This window comes from Nematostella vectensis, chromosome 1, assembly GCF_932526225.1.
Source record: "Nematostella vectensis chromosome 1, jaNemVect1.1, whole genome shotgun sequence".
NCBI classification, from domain to species: Eukaryota; Metazoa; Cnidaria; class Anthozoa; order Actiniaria; family Edwardsiidae; genus Nematostella; species Nematostella vectensis.
In genome coordinates, this window is record NC_064034.1 from 21,706,575 (window position 1) to 21,723,400 (window position 16,826).

The 16,826-nt window shown below is 40.1% G+C and overlaps 1 protein-coding gene and 1 long non-coding RNA gene across 2 annotated transcripts; one reads left to right on the plus strand and one right to left on the minus strand.

Annotated features, from left to right (window-relative positions):
- Window positions 1-1,239: 1,239 nt before the first annotated feature.
- Window positions 1,240-16,824, minus strand: LOC125572175. Its single transcript, XR_007313652.1, has 2 exons — window positions 15,706-16,824; window positions 1,240-7,592 (listed from the first exon to the last, which is right to left on the minus strand). It is a non-coding gene; the product is annotated as an uncharacterized LOC125572175 (long non-coding RNA).
- LOC5518311 (potassium voltage-gated channel protein Shal) lies at window positions 7,580-13,849 on the plus strand. Its single transcript, XM_001638169.3, has 2 exons — window positions 7,580-8,601; window positions 10,836-13,849. Exons 1-2 carry the CDS (start codon window positions 7,580-7,582, stop codon window positions 11,044-11,046), a joined length of 1,233 nt encoding a protein of 410 aa, XP_001638219.1. The 3' UTR covers window positions 11,047-13,849.
- Window positions 16,825-16,826: the final 2 nt, after the last annotated feature.

The following is a 16,826-nucleotide window of genomic DNA, read 5'->3' on the forward strand; positions in this document are numbered from 1 at the left end:
TAACAACCCAAAAGCTAGTGTGATTTCTTTCGTTGATCTTTGTTGGTCACTGAGTTGCAATATAAGAATAGCTCTGATTTGCTAGGTTTACATGTGAGGAGTCATCAACAACGTTGCCCCCCCCCCCCCCCCCCCTCAACCAAAAATTTATCCTACACTAATGTATCAACGACATAAAAAAGGCTAAAAGGGATATTTTTTTAGCATTATTTTTATCTAGGATGCTTTATCCCAACCATGAAACGAACAAAAATAATGACATACATATTCTATATTTACTGTAAGTTTAATACAAATCACGACTCAGTCATGACATCAGCTTTATTAACTACATACATTTTGCTGAATCATTCTTTGTCTGGATGTGTAAGCATATTGTTTAGACTTCAAACGCATCTCAGAAGCCCAGTTCTTGAGTACATCCATAGCTAGCGAGGTCTATTGACATTTTCGCCATGCAGTTAAGGTGGTATAAGAGGCAATCGTGTGACAGTTGTTGGATTTCCTATTACCATACATCAGAGTGCAGCCAGTGCACGTGTGAATTCCGTGTTATGACATATCCAAAACAATAGGGAGGACCCAGAGCACAAATTTCCCCCAAAGGGCCGATTGACTTCAATATTTACTTGAATGTTCGGTTACAGTAGAGGGTCTTAGAAGGTATTTATTGAATAAAACGCCGCGACAGAGTTATTTATACTTACCAAAGGCTTCTCTGAAGAAAGAGGAAAAAATCTATCAGGAATTTTAAGAATAGAAACGATTTTCGCAAAAAACTGTTCTTAAATCAGTATTAGTAAACAAATCCAATCGCCACCAATACCACCACTATACCTTTACCATTTTATTCAAAATCGCGTGAGCTCTTTCCTCTGAATAGCTTCTTAATAAATACCAAGTGGCAGAGATAAAGACATTTAACACAAAAGTATGTTAAATAACAAACCGTAAGTATAGTTTTCGCAACTTTGTTGTTAAATTTGCGCATAAATTCGCTCTATTTCGAAGCTCGCGACTCGCGGGTTTTAATCGCTCTAACAGATCTCTCTTTAAATTCAAACAAGGGTACACAAACATGTGTTACATAATTTCTGGAGAGGACTTAGGAAAAAAAATCGATATGGGCTAGATATTTGTCCTAGAATAAAAGAAGGCGGGGGCGTCTTACTCACGGGACATTTATTTCGATAAACAAAATTTATACGTCATACTATATTTTCATCCTTGTGTTATTGATTTGGTGTATTGGATATGGAATCTGAATCCATTTCTTCGCGCACTGCGTTTTCAAAGATGGACGGTGTGATGGCGGGAACACTGGGTAGAGCCACCAGCGAATCGCTGCCCCAGCAATGTTGGCGCAGTTTGGACACCTTGTTGGGAGGTGCTGGCTGGTGCTGGCAAAATTTTGATCGAATTAAAACATTTGGCCAGCACTTCGCCAGCATTTTCTTTGTCTCGTGGTCATTCGAGCATATCGCAGCTTTGCTGGCGCAGCTTGCACACGAACCCATCGTTTTCATAGCGAAAAATAGCTTTTGTCCAAATAATATTGGCATTTCAAATGAAATAAACGTTACCGCACCATAATTAAAGAAAACATGGCCGATTTGTCCGAAATGTATCATGCAGAGCACAATCCCACGTTCTACTTATTAATTATCAGATTAAATTCATTGTTTTTATCGTCCTCTGTTAAAATGGCGACCGCTATACAACACGAAATAGACCTGAATTCCAATGGAATCCACCGAAATCGTAGGTTGCCTTTGGAAAACAAAAGGTCTTAGGTTGCCTTTGTTCCCGTCATGCATCAAATGCTTGCGATGTGCTGGGGCAGTTTGCACACCGGCCTAACTCCGGCCCAGTACTCCGCCAGTATTGTTGGCACAGCAAGGCTAGCGGGTACTAGCGCAGTTTGCACAGGGCTTAAGAAATATAACCCTTCCTTTAAACCATATCAAGAACAGGCTTGGTTGCTTGAATTCTATAAGTCACATGCGGTGGTACAGCGAGAAGGAGCCATCAAGTGGCAGTTAATTAAAGGCCCTTCGATAAATACAAGGTCCTTCTGACCGCCTCGTTTGTGAGCGCGGCCCTGCCCGCTTCAGCAGTCCCAGCATGCTGTTCGCTCTTGATACAACAACACGAGTTTGCTTTACCCACGAGAGTGTACTGGTAATAATTACTCCAAAACTCTTTTCTACGGTCACGCACGTCATACGAGTAACACTCAAGGGTCTTGAATTCTGAGGCGATGAAATTAATTATGCCCCAATTTATATAATGATGTCCTGGGCATCAGGGCTAGCCGGCTCTCGTTGCATTCTGGGCTAGTCGGAACTATTTTGTTTTCGATTATCGGGAAGCCTGTGGGCGCCACAGGGTTCCAACTATTTAGAAACATAACATTTTCCAATAACCCCGAATGAGAGCCGGCTAGCAGGTTAATGGATTAAAACTTGCCTTTCTATTAAAGGATCGATAAAACACATTTTCGGAACAACAAATCCCCAAGGGTTTAAATGAGAACGGAAGCTTGAGCGCAACGAGATTTTTATAACGTGATTTAATCATAGAGGCGCAACGCAATGTAAACATAGAAGAAGAGGGGCATGGAGGGTAGCAAGCATAACAAGATATAATCATAGAGGCGCAACGCTATGTAAGCATAGAAGAAGAGGGGCTGGAGTGTAGCAAGCATAACGTGATATAATCATAGAGGTACAACGCTATGTAAGCATAGAAGAAGAGGGGCATGGAGTGTAGCAAGCATAACGTGATATAATCATAGAGGCGCAACGCTATGTAAGCATAGAAGAAGAGGGGCATGGAATGTAGCAAGCATAACGTGATATAATCATAGAGGCGCAACACTATGTAAGCATAGAAGAAGGGGGGGGCATGGAGCGTAGCAAGCATAACAAGATATAATCATAGAGGTACAACACTATGTAAGCATAGAAGAAGAGTGGGCATGGAGTGTAGCAAGCATAACGTGATATATAATTATAGAGGCGCAACACTATGTAAGCATAGAAGAAGAGGGGCATGGAGTGTAGCAAGCATAACGTGATATAATCATAGAGGTACAACGCTATGTAAGCATAGAAGAAGAGGGGCATGGAGTGTAGCAAGCATAACGTGATATAATCATAGAGGCGCAACGCTATGTAAGCATAGAAGAAGAGGGGCATGGAGTGTAGCAAGCATAACGTGATATAATCATAGAGGCGCAACACTATGTAAGCATAGAAGAAGGGGGGGCATGGAGCGTAGCAAGCATAACAAGATATAATCATAGAGGTACAACACTATGTAAGCATAGAAGAAGAGTGGGCATGGAGTGTAGCAAGCATAACGTGATATATAATTATAGAGGCGCAACACTATGTAAGCATAGAAGAAGAGGGGCATGGAGTGTAGCAAGCATAACGTGATATAATCATAGAGGCGCAACACTATGTAAGCATAGAAGAAGAGGGGCATGGAATGTAGCAAGCATAACGAGATATAATCATAGAGGTACAACGCTATGTAAGCATAGAAGAAGGGGGGCATGGAGCGTAGCAAGCATAACGTGATATAATCATAGAGGCACAACACTATGTAAGCATAGAAGAAGAGGGGCATGGAGCGTAGCAAGCATAACAAGATATAATCATAAAGGTACAACGCTATGTAAGCATAGAAGAAGAGGGGCATGGAATGTAGCAAGCATAACGTGATATAATCATAGAGGCGCAACGCTATGTAAGCATAGAAGAAGACGGGCATGGAATGTAGCAACCATAACGTGATATAATTATAGAGGCGCAACGCTATGTAAGCATAGAAGAAGAGGGGCATGGAATGTAGCAAGGATAACGTGATATAATCATAGAGGCGCAACACTATGTAAGCATAGAAGAAGAGGGGCATGGAGTGTAGCAAGCATAACGTGATATAATCATAGAGGCGCAACGCTATGTAAGCATAGAAGAAGAGGGGGCATGGAGTGTAGCAAGCATAACAAGATATAATCATAGAGGCGCAACACTATGTAAGCATAGAAGAAGGGGGGCATGGAGCGTAGCAAGCATAACGTGATATAATCATAGAGGTACAACACTATGTAAGCATAGAAGAAGAGGGGCATGGAGCGTAGCAAGCATAACGTGATATAATCAAAGAGGCGCAACGCTATGTAAGTATAGAAGAAGGACGTTGCAAGAGCGCGAACATACCAACCTTTGAATACAATAAAATCCGCACTCAGACAGGGCTTCTCATCTGTCGGCTAGCTTACATGAATTTATTTTTTGTTCCTAGATCGCTTATTGTAGAACAAACAAGGAAACCAGGAATTGGCTTATAAGGGTATGTGTTTGCTTTAAAATCGCAAAACGTCAAGAATAATCATCGGAGAGATATTGAAATAAAAAAGGAAACTTCTCTAACGATTGTGAATGAATTTGAAAGTGAGATTAATAAAATCTTTGGAATACAAATGTGAAAAAATCGGAAACTCAACTAAAAAGATATGCAAAAAAGATATAGCGTCATTCTTAGTTAAACTATTTTCAATAAATTAAATTTTTTAGCTTGTATTTTGAATAAAGCGGACTTGAGAACGGTGTTTTGGTCATACTCGATGGATAACCCTTAATCCGCGGATCAAACTACCCCAGTAAAAGTAGAATACGCAACACAATAGCAGCGTTAGAGAAACTAGGGTTATGGAATAACCACAAGCGCTGATATTATTTATAGCGTTCTAAAAGGCGAGGTGTTCACGCCGTGTATGCCTCGCGAGGCTTTGTAGCAGGTGGCACGATAGGAATTACAAGTCAATAGAGCAACGCTTTTCTGTACTTCTAGGGCTTTAAACACAGCAGGGCGGGATAAAGACCGGATCAGACCGCATACAGATACACATGGCAAAGCATATTTTATACCAAGTAGGTATTTTAGGCGAAAAAGCGGACGTCATTTCTTGAACGTTTTATCCAATATGTGTGAGTGGCGATTTTATTATCTTCTGTGGCGACTTAGCCGTTTCGACTTGAATAATTATTCTTGACCATCGATATATTACAAGAGTAAAAAAACTCACACACAAAACGAAAAGTAGAGCCAAACATCATAAGTAGAAAAGAATATGATATTTTACAAAGTTAAATATGCTTATATGTTGGCTTTAAAACAATGTTCATAAGATAATATCACTTGAAAATAAGTCAAGCTATTAACCCTGGGGTTTAAGGCCTGCCAGCTATAAAACACCTTATTATAATACTCGATAAAGAGCAGCGACCTGCGATAACATAAAAGAAAACACATTTTTTAAACTTCAAATACTGCAGAGGCTTGAAAACAACAAATGGCATTCAATTATTTATTGACAAGTTAGATTCAAGGGAAAGACACAAATATTGCTTCAAGCATTAACCACAATAAGACTACTGGAGGATAGCTAGTTGCCTGTGGTCTCATAGTATAGTATCTAATCGGAACACTATTTCAAAGTCATTATCAAGAAAAGGCGTGCATTCTAATTACTGGTTTACTGTTGCTATCATCATTAAAGCTAGCATTGCTCATTCATGAGGGCGGTACTCTTCCAACGATGTGACTCGCTATCAAAACTAGAATGGGTTCAGCTCCAACTCATTCATTAGACTCTGGCGAGACAAAACTAGTTTTTGCAACTGCCAGTTTGTGTATTTCCATTGAATCTAACTTATCAATAAATAATGAACTGCCATTTGCAGTTTATCTAGAATACTGTTTAGAATGTATCTCATTTAAAAACTATTAAGCGCATAGGTGAAAGATATGTGGTCGACTTAGATAAACATCAGCGACAGGTGATTGGCTATTTGGCAAGTTTATTCAATCAACACTAGCATTTTGAATTTCCAAAAAAAACCCAGAACCATCAAGCCAAGCGTATGTCATACAAATTTTCTTTTCTTTTTTTTTGGCAATGAATAATTTTAAATAACCACAAAATACTATTGGGAACGAAAATAGAGAGGCAATTGACGATCTCTTTTGACACAGTCATTGATATTTTACAGTCCATTGACATTCTATGGAACCCACAAGATTCCTTTTTCAGCCTTAAGGAAAATTGAAAAGGAATGAAAATATGAATTTGCGAATGACGCACATCTACGCCCAAAAGAGATTGCAACAATCTTTGTTAAGATTAACAATTTTTTTTAATAAGAGGTTCCGGTAGCCAATGAGTGTAGGATATTGAAAATGCGTAGGCAGTGTAATTTGCATATGATGTATGTGAAAACCAGTAGTTAGTTAAGCAGTATTTTTTTATGCTTGCTCGGGTCTCAGGTACAACTATGTCTTAGGTACAACTAGACGAAAAAGCGAAGGAGTGAGCGGGCCATTCTTTGGCATATTGAGGTAATTATATTTCTGCGTCTAGGGATCACGCCTAGGAGTGTCTGGATATGACTAAAATGCTCACAAATATCAATGGAAATTTCATGTGTGAGGCAAAAATACAGTTTAAGTAAATTAAGTACTGTGAAATTAAGTACAAAAACTATTTTTAGGGGGCGCGTTTGGGCTGTTAATAGAGGTATCAAATGCGCAGGCCATTTGGCATGATGGGGCTGCTCTGCTGTCCCTTAATCATTATTACTGTCCCTTGAGAGAAATGGGCGCCCTCCACTCGTCACACCAATATAGAATGTATCTTATAGGCCCGAATGCGGGAATACAGACTTGCATTCGGCATCTTTACACATCAGTTAAAGAAAAAGAAAAACAATTCAACGCATTTAAAAGAATGGGGGCAGTCATTTAGCGACCGCAATTTGTTGTCTAAATATAAATGTTTGACAATATGAACATGAACAATTTTCATTAAACTTGCAACGTGGTTAAGAATGTGAGGGAGGGCTATAGCCCGCCACTTCCTTAATCAATAATAAATGCCTTCGCTGCCTTACACGTAACGGTGATCATTGGTGCTGACAACCTCAAGCAAAAGTAATCACAATAAAGGGGCGGTCGCTATCTTAACTATTTACTTCCAAAAACCTCAACTTTTGAACGAAAATATCGATAAGAGCTTTGTTAATGGAATCAATTACCGGGTTAAAATCCATTATCAGATAGTAGAAAAATATTACTCTGTGTGATGTATGGAAGGTTTAAATACAATTGAATATCGGATGAAATAAGCATTTTGGTAGAAGTTATGGTTTGGAAAGTGTATATTGACGAAGTGAACTATGGCTAAATAGAACAACAACAACAAAAAAATAGAACAAAAATAAGTTTAAGACACACTTTAGTTTAATGGAATTAAACCCACTTCACGTGATAATGTTCCAGGCACCTGCAATATCCCCAGAGACATATTTTACGTCTAATTACAAAATGACTCACTCTTGTGAATACGTTAAAGTCGGTATACGATACAAGCAAAGCAAACTTACTCTCTTTTTATTATCTTTTAGGCTTCCCTGATGTAACAAGAAAACTTCCGACTCTTCAAGGCCAAATCGCGGTGCAGCGGAACTTTGTAAATGGAACCCATACGTCGGGTCCAACTGTTAGATGGATGACACTCCAATCTGTAAGGAATACAAGAAAAAATGACAAACGCGTTACACTCAACGTTAGCGGGAGAAGGTTCTGTACTTGGGAGAGCACGTTGAAGAAGTACCCAAATACCCTACTCGGCTCGGACGCTCTCAACCTGTATTTTGACAAAGAAAAGCGCGAGTACTTTCTCGATAGAGACCCGCACATCTTCAGATACATTCTAAACTACTACAAAGTAGGCAAGCTACACTTATCCTATGAAGACTGCTTCGATTCGTTTCATCAAGAATTGCTTTTCTTTGGTATTTCTCTCGATCAAGTAAATGACTGTTGCTGGGAAGATTGTAGTAATTATGTCGACAGGATTCGTGAGTGTAATTGCGAGGCCCCGAGAACTAAAGCAAATAATGGAAAGATTTACAAAACGAAGCGCGTTATTTGGAACATACTGGAAAATACGAACACACGTCTCGGGAAGATCGTACAGACGTTAATAGCTATTTTAATTTATGTCAGCGTTGCCGCGTCCATAGTGGAGACATTGCAGTGTAGTTTAGGTAAAACGTGTGAAGAGACTCATCCAACAATCTTCTTCGCATTAGATGCGTTTTGTATGATCACCTTTACACTTGAGTACATCTTACGTTTATTTGCGGCTGAAAACATGCGAGAATTCTTGACAAACAAGTTAAATATCCTGGACGTGCTAGCCGTGGCTCCATTTTATATTCTCCTTTGCGTACGTGAGATCGAGCTGTCGCAACAGATGTTAGAGAATGCGAACTCGCTGGTGATTTTGCGGATCCTCCGCATGTTTCGCATTTTCAAACTCTCTCGTCACTCGCGCAAGATGCGCAAGATGGGGCACGCCCTCAAGAGCGCCTTTAGTGACCTGGGATTTCTCATATTCGCCTTTCTGCTCGCCAATGTACTCTTCGCCAGTGTACTGTACTTCATCGAGCGCGACACGTCACCGCAGCAGTTTACTAGTATTCCAGATTCTATGTGGTACACCATCATCACTATGATGACTGTCGGGTAAGCATGTGAAATGAAACGGTGTTCTATTTAACCGTGATGTTTTACATTACTAGTTAACCTGACTTGTTAACCTGACTTATGTTAACCTGACATGCTAACCAGATATGTTAACCAGACATGTTAACCTGACTTGTTAACCTGACTATTTAACCTGACTTGTTAACCTGGGGCCGGTTCCTGAAAAGCCGATTTGCGCTAACCCAGGGTTAAATTAACTCTAACCCACGATTAAATTTTTACCCCCGGATAAGTTCCGTTCCCGAAACGCTGGTTAGCGCTAACTCTGGGTCAGTTTGGAGGTAAAATCTAACCCTGCTCGCGAGGTGGGTTAACTCGCTAACCCACTGTTTAGTTGGCGTAACACAGGCCTCCCAAACTTTGTAGTAGAACTAAAGCTTCATAAAATAAAGTTGTCGACAAAAAAGACGTTACACAAAACAATGTAGGGATGAAATATCCTAACATTTCGCTTTATTATGTGACCTTCGTTGCGATGCTGACTTGGAAATTGTGCTGGGACAGACGGAAAGTTACATGAAATTTATACTTGAAATGAATCTGTCTCGCTAGTGTCACGCACCAAACTCGAATCCTGCAAATGACTTTTTGGCAATGAAATGGAGGTAATTACAGGTGATGTAGAGGTGTTTTGGGGCTTTTCTGCGAAAATAAAATCACCAAAGGTAAATATTTGAGTTGCTCTCTATTGATCTTCTGGGTATCCTGTGTGAATTTTACTCCTCAAACCAGTTTTTCACTCGTTTAATCCAGGGTTAGTAATTCGGGGGATTACTTGGCTTTCGGGAACGGTGAGTTATCCGTCGGTTAGCTGACCTACGATTAGCGAATTTTAACCCGGGATTAGGCGCTGATCGAGGGTTAAGTTAATCGGCCTTTCAGGAACCGGCCCCTGACTTGTTAACCTGACTAGTTAACCTGACTTGTTAACCTGACTTGTTATCCTGACTTGTTAACCTGGCTTGTTAACCTGACTTGTTAACCTGACTTGTGTTAACCTGACATGCTAACCAGATATGTTAACCAGACATGTTAACCTGACTTGTTAACCTGACTATTTAACCTGACTTGTTAACCTGACGTGTTAACCTGACTAGTTAACCTGACTTGTTATCCTGACTTGTTAACCTGACTTGTTAACCTGACTTGTTAAATAGTCTGACTTGTTAACCTGACTTGTTAACCTGACTTGTTAACCTGACATGTTAACCTGACTAGTTAACCTGACTTGTTAACCTGACTTGTTATCCTGACTTGTTAACCTGACTTGTTAAATAATGTGGCTTGTTAACCTGACTTGTTAACCTGGCTTGTTAACCTGACTTTTTAACCTAACTTGTTATCCTGACTTGTTAACCTACTAGTTAACCTGACTTGTTAAATAATTTGACTTGTTAACCTGACCTTTTAACATGACTTGTTATCCTGACTTGTTAACCTGACTTGTTAACCTGACTAATTAACCTGACTAGTTAACCTGACATGCTAACCTGACTTGTTAACCTAACTTGTTAACCTGACTTGTTAGCCTGACTTGTTAACCTGACTTGTTAACCTGACTTGTTAACCTGACGTGTTAACCTGACGTGTTAACCTGACATCACGTGACCTTCTAGATGCACCCCCTTGACATCTACAGGACACCTACCAAGCTGGTTGTCATAAGATTTTTCTATCATGAAAATGGACTATTCTTGTTTTTAATGACGTCAGAATAACTATGTTGTAAGAAGTTATCAATTACGTCAGACATCACGTGACCATCTTGTTGCCGCCCCCCTCCTTGACACTTAGCATACGTCATTTAGCTAGTTTGGTTGTCATACGATGTCGTTTGACGGGACAGACAGACGTCGATCGATGGTTTACAAATATCTGCTAGCCATATTTTCTTAAACATAAACAAATCACACTCACAACGGCACTAAATCTTTGATAACATGAGCATATGACGTTCAATACAAAGTGCGTTGGTACATCCCCACTCCCTTTTTCCTTGTCTGCCTACTTGCTTTAAACTTAATGGGAAGCTCAGAGACAAAGGACGCTAGCAGGCGGCTTTTCCGTGTCTAAATCTTACCTATCTTTCAGATAAGTGTAGTGTAGCAAGTTCTCGGGTTAGTTTAGCACAGTACTGTTATTTCTTGCAAGGACTGGGATTACAGAACAAGTACACTGAATCAAAACCCAAAAGAAAGTTTTACTATTTTCAGATATGGTGACGCCGTCCCGGTGACTGTGCTTGGGAAGGTCGTCGGCTCAGTCTGCGCTCTTCTTGGGATCATCATGCTCGCTCTGCCCATTCCCATCCTACAAGAAGGCGCCGCGGAAGAACAAAGACAAGCACAACGAAATTCACACTCACGACGCAGGCGGGAAGAGGAAAACGGCCAGGAAACAGAGCAGCGACAGTACAATCGGTAGAGTAGTGATCATAAGGAAGTCGATAGGTCGCATACAATCGGTAGATTAGTGATCATAAGGAAGTCGATAGATCGCATACAATCGGTTGATAAGTGATCATAAGGAAGTCGATAGGTCGTATACCATCGGTAGAGTAGTGATCATAAGGGAGTCGATAGGTCGTATGCAATCGGTGGAGTAGTGATCATAAGGAAGTCGATAGGTCGCATACAATCGGTAGAGTAATGATCATAAGGAAGTCGATAGGTCGTATACAATCGGTAGAGTAGTGATCATATGGAAGTCGATAGGTCGTATACAATCGGTAAAGTAGTGATCATATGGAAGTCGATAGGTCGTATGCAATCGGTGGATAAGTGATCATAAGGAAGTCGATAGGTCGTATGCAATCGGTTGATAAGTGATCATAAGGAAGTCGATAGGTCGTATGCAATCTGTTGATAAGTGATCATAAGGAAGTCGATATGTCGTATACCATCGGTAGAGTAGTGATCATAAGGGAGTCGATAGGTCGTATGCAATCGGTAGAGTAGTGATCATAAGGAAGTCGATAGGTCGCATACAATCGGTAGAGTAATGATCATAAGGAAGTCGATAGGTCGTATACAATCGGTAGAGTAGTGATCATATGCAAGTCGATAGGTCGTATGCAATCGGTGGATAAGTGATCATAAGGAAGTCGATAGGTCGTATGCAATCGGTTGATAAGTGATCATAAGGAAGTCGATAGGTCGTATGCAATCTGTTGATAAGTGATCATAAGGAAGTCGATATGTCGTATACAACCGGTATAGTAGTGATCATAAGGGAGTCAATAGGTCGTATACAATCGGTAGAGTAGTGATCATAAGGAAGTCGATAGGTCGTATACAACCGGTATAGTAGTGATCATAAGGGAGTCGATAGGTCGTATACAATCGGTAGAGTAGTGATCATAAGGAAGTCGATAGGTCGTATACAACCGGTATAGTAGTGATCATAAGGGAGTCGATAGGTCGTATACAATCGGTAGAGTAGTGATCATAAGGAAGTCGATAGGTCGTATACAACCGGTATAATAGTGATCATAAGCGAGTCGATAGGTCGTATACAATCGGTAGAGTAGTGATCATATGGAAGTCGATAGGTCGTATGCAATCGGTGGATAAGTGATCATAAGGAAGTCGATAGGTCGTATGCAATCGGTTGATAAGTGATCATAAGGAAGTCGATAGGTCGTATGCAATCTGTTGATAAGTGATCATAAGGAAGTCGATAGGTCGTATACAACCGGTATAGTAGTGATCATAAGGGAGTCAATAGGTCGTATACAATCGGTAGAGTAGTGATCATAAGGAAGTCGATAGGTCGTATACAACCGGTATAGTAGTGATCATAAGGGAGTCGATAGGTCGTATACAATCGGTAGAGTAGTGATCATAAGGAAGTCGATAGGTCGTATACAACCGGTATAGTAGTGATCATAAGGGAGTCGATAGGTCGTATACAATCGGTAGAGTAGTGATCATAAGGAAGTCGATAGGTCGTATACAACCGGTATAATAGTGATCATAAGCGAGTCGATAGGTCGTATACAATCGGTAGAGTAGTGATCATGAGGAAGTCGATAGGTCGTATGCAATCGGTTGATAAGTAATCATAAGGAAGTCGATAGGTCGTATGCAATCGGTAGAGAAGTGATCATATGGAAGTCGATAGGTCGTATGCAATCGGTAGAGAAGTGATCATAAGGAAGTCGATAGGTCGTATGCAATCGGTGGATAAGTGATCATAAGGAAGACGATAGGTCGTATGCAATCGGTAGAGAAGTGATCATAAGGAAGTTTATATGTCGTATGCAAACGGTTGGGATGTGATCATAAAGAAGTCGATATGTCGTATGCAATATGTTGAGACATGACCATAAATTAGTCGATATGACTCAAGCAAATACGTGATCTTTGCTTCGGTCGATCCCAGGACACTTGAAAGATCATTGGTTGGTCTGACACATTACATGATCACTGGACACTGATTGGTCTATCGTATCACATGATATCTGGAAATAGCAGGCCTATAGATCACGATTTCGTCCAATGACATTTTAAGTGCACCAGTCCCTTAGATTCAACTGAGGAGTTCCAAATACGAAATTTCGAAATCGCCCAAAATTGGTTTAAAGTTAGCCCCTGGTTCTCTTATCATGGTAAAAAAGTTTGAGTTACAAACAATAAATATTTTTCGAGAAAAACCGAATTTACGATTTTGCCTATAAAATCGCCGATTTCGGGGCATTTTTCACCTTTCAAACAAAATCGTAAAATTATATCTAAATATATGCGGAATTTTAAAAAGCGCTACAGATCCTTAGAAAGGAGTGGATAAGGTATAAAACGAGTAGTTTCTTTACTTTTTCCGGCAAGAAAAAATATATTTTATTGCTGTCTAAACATGTCAACAAAAAACGTCGACTAAAATATTAGTCTAAATTAGGGGCTTATAAATCCAATGGTACGTGGATTTTCGCAGAAATTTTGCACCTTGAGCAAAGATTGGTGTTATTTCTTTCGATTCAGCAAATAAAAAATTGGGGGAATCAAATTCCCGAATTATAATGAAGCCGAACGCAACCCCATGTCGAACTCAAATAACACACGATTTTCTTGACAGCCGTCTTTATTAGATACACATACCTGTTTGTACGGAAGACAAATCACAGAAAATAAACTCTATTCTTGCTGTATTCTTATTTTAGATGCTGTATAATAGTCTTGGTTTATCCTTGGAAGCTACTGGAAGTCAATAAAAGCATTACAATGAAAAATATTTGCTATTTTGTACATACTTCAGTTCAGAACGCCTGCCGGAATGGCAAACTTTGAAGGATTTGTTTGGGTTTTAAAGTTTCTTTACGCTTCATTGAAGTAAAAGATATTCAAGCACATCAGTTCTTACCTTCTGCCAAGAGGTTTCTAGGGAAAAGGCCGATTTGTAAGATTAATTTCAATGCAAAGGTCAAGTACTTGAACACGAGTCTGGTTTCAAGTGTCAACAACTGATCAGCGGTCTGCCAGATGAGAATGCGTGACTTTCCACAGGTATCCTAATCCCCATAAGAACAGACAGTTTAGAGTCTTAGTCTTTCTTTATTAGAAAACCATATTTGATAAAAAGTCGATATCATGTCTTGTTTGTCTGTTTTCAAAAACTTCTGATGATTTGGTAAAGAACTTAGGCGTAAGAGTAAAAATTGTATACGTATTTACGTTTATCTGCATATTAGTTGTGTGCTCATGAGCACTGCTTGATTACTTCTGAAATTGTATCAATAATGGGAGCGGGTCTCTGTAAAATGCAGACCGGACCTTCACAGACCTCGGCGGACCGGTTTTATTTATTTACTAGATAAAATAAAAAATTGTCGTCAAAGAAAAAAAGCTTGCTTACATTTTGCGTGGGAGTCCTTAGGGCAAGTGTGCCGTTGTTGCGGGGCGCCGGTGGGACAGAGTTTCTTTTTCATTACGGACTTTGCGCAAAATTTCCGACTTGCCCCAGGTGACTGAAGTAGTTTAAAAATCGGTAGCTGGAAAATTGGCAACTACCTTGAGAATAGTGACTTTAAATGGGCTGCTTCGCTACTTTGTAGCAAGAGAAAACAAATATCACTCTGTCCAAACACTGAGCTGTCAGTTAACTCAATGGAAACTGTTGATTGCCGTTAGAAAAGTAACCCTCTATTGGCTACTTCCCTGCATTGTATTAAGAAGAAAACAAAAGCCGCTCTGCACAAGCACAATCGTAGATTGCCGTGAGAACAGTAACTTGTTATTGGCTACTTTGCTTGATATAACAAGACCAACAACTGTGCAATGCCAACAAGATTGCCTGGAAAAGGGTTACAAATTCAGTTGGAGCTTGCGACAGATTGAATGAACATGTCTATGATTCCGCTATAGACGACGATCTACTCCACGTGTTTGAGGGGTAAAATAATACTTTCGCTAAACGAAAGATATAATGCTAATTGACATTGTTTCAATGCGAGGGATGTTTTAGCCTGTGAGCAAGTCTGTACTTTTGCGCAAAATCCGTAATGAAAAAGAAATCTCCGTCGCATATCCCCCCCCCCCACACACACACAACATCGGCACACACATAAACTAATATCAGAATATAAGGAAAGCTGAGGTGCGTGATAAAGAAGTCGAGTCTACCAAACGGGAGTTGAGTTGAAATAGGGACTCCCCAAAATATGTTCAGAGAACAAGCAAAATGCAGTCCCGTACCTAGGGGGGGAGGGGGGATGCTGGGGGTGCGAACGCATCCCCCCACAACGGCCGAAGGTCTTTCGGTTCCCAATGGAAGTGCTATTTGTAGACAAAACTATAAAGCATAAGCTAAATAACCCTGGTACGTAGCCAAATCCGACGATAAAAGTCCCGTGAAGATACTGCAAAGGCATAAAAAATCCACCTTTGTTCTTTCGGGGGTAGTCAGATTTTTATTAGAGAACTCATTTTACTCGTCGTCGCTTTACTCGTTCCCCTCTCAGAACAGCCGAATTCCGAGCTACGAACAAGCAACCATTGCCTGGGCTACCTGTGATTACATTTGCGTTTCAAGTATCACCTACGCGCGGGCTTAACAAATACTCCGGTCGTTAAATCATGATTCACTTACCAGCTCTAGCAAGAAGAAGTTCAAACTCAGTTTGAAGAGACTTGTCTGATATGTTAAGCAGCTTCTTGTGTCCATGAATATCCTTGTTACAGTCTTTCAGAAGAACGCACTTTGAATTGCTCGAGCAATCGACACTAAGGCCACAAGGACCACCCACGCAAACAGTGTAATCACAGGTAGTCATGATCAAGAAAAATATCAAGCATCATCTGATTTACAATTCTAGCTTGCCTGATTTTATAAGAAGCAGATTAATGGGATCTCTTTGTGTTGCCCTAAAGCCTTTTGTGGCTGACGGAGGTGTTACTGTAACAGGATGCCGCTTTGAGGGAGTGTGACAATTCTTCCAGCTTATGCCCTTATGTCAACGAAGCATGTTTGCTTGTGGTATTTGTGTTTTATTCTTAGATTGGTGTTTCCTATCTAGAATTACGCTTTCACAACATAGACGAGCCAGCTGAGAAGAGATATCTCATACTTTCGGGTGATGTCCTGCTGCAAGAGACCATGATACATCATGGTCTCTTGCCTGCTGTGAGTGACACGATAATGTCAAGTATCGCATACGCATATACATATCCCATATTAATTTTTGAAATAATTTTGGCATCATTAATATGTTTTTTTTTAGAATGAAGAACATAAAATAAGAAACAATCTAAAATAAAAACTGCAAGCCGACTAGTTGAACTATTCTTTATATCGGGTTTCCTTTGGAAATTCACGCATTCTCATCTGGTAGACCGCTGATCAGTTGTCATCTGAAACCAGACTCGTGTTCAATTACTTGACCTTTGCATTGAAATTAATCTCATAAATCGGCCTTTTTCCCAGAAACATCTTGGGAGAAGGTAAGAACTGACGTACTTGAATATCTTTTACTTTAATGGAGCGTAAAGAAACTTTAAAACCCAAACAAATCCTTCAAAGTTTGCCATTCCGGCAGGCGTTCTTAACTGAAATCTGTACAAAATAGCAAATATTTTTCATTGTAATGTCTTTATTGACTTCCAGTAACTTCCAAGAATGAACCAAGACAATTATACAGCATCTGAGATTAGTATACAGCAAGGGTAGAGTTTATTTTCTGTGATTTGTCTCCTGTTCAAACAGGTATGTGT

Coding starts and splice junctions, on each gene's coding strand:
- LOC5518311 (XM_001638169.3), top strand. CDS start 7,580: ATGACACTCCAATCTGTAAGGAATACAAGAAAAAATGACAAACGCGTT. Junction 8,602..10,835: donor ATCACTATGATGACTGTCGG/GTAAGCATGTGA, acceptor TACTATTTTCAG/ATATGGTGACGCCGTCCCGG.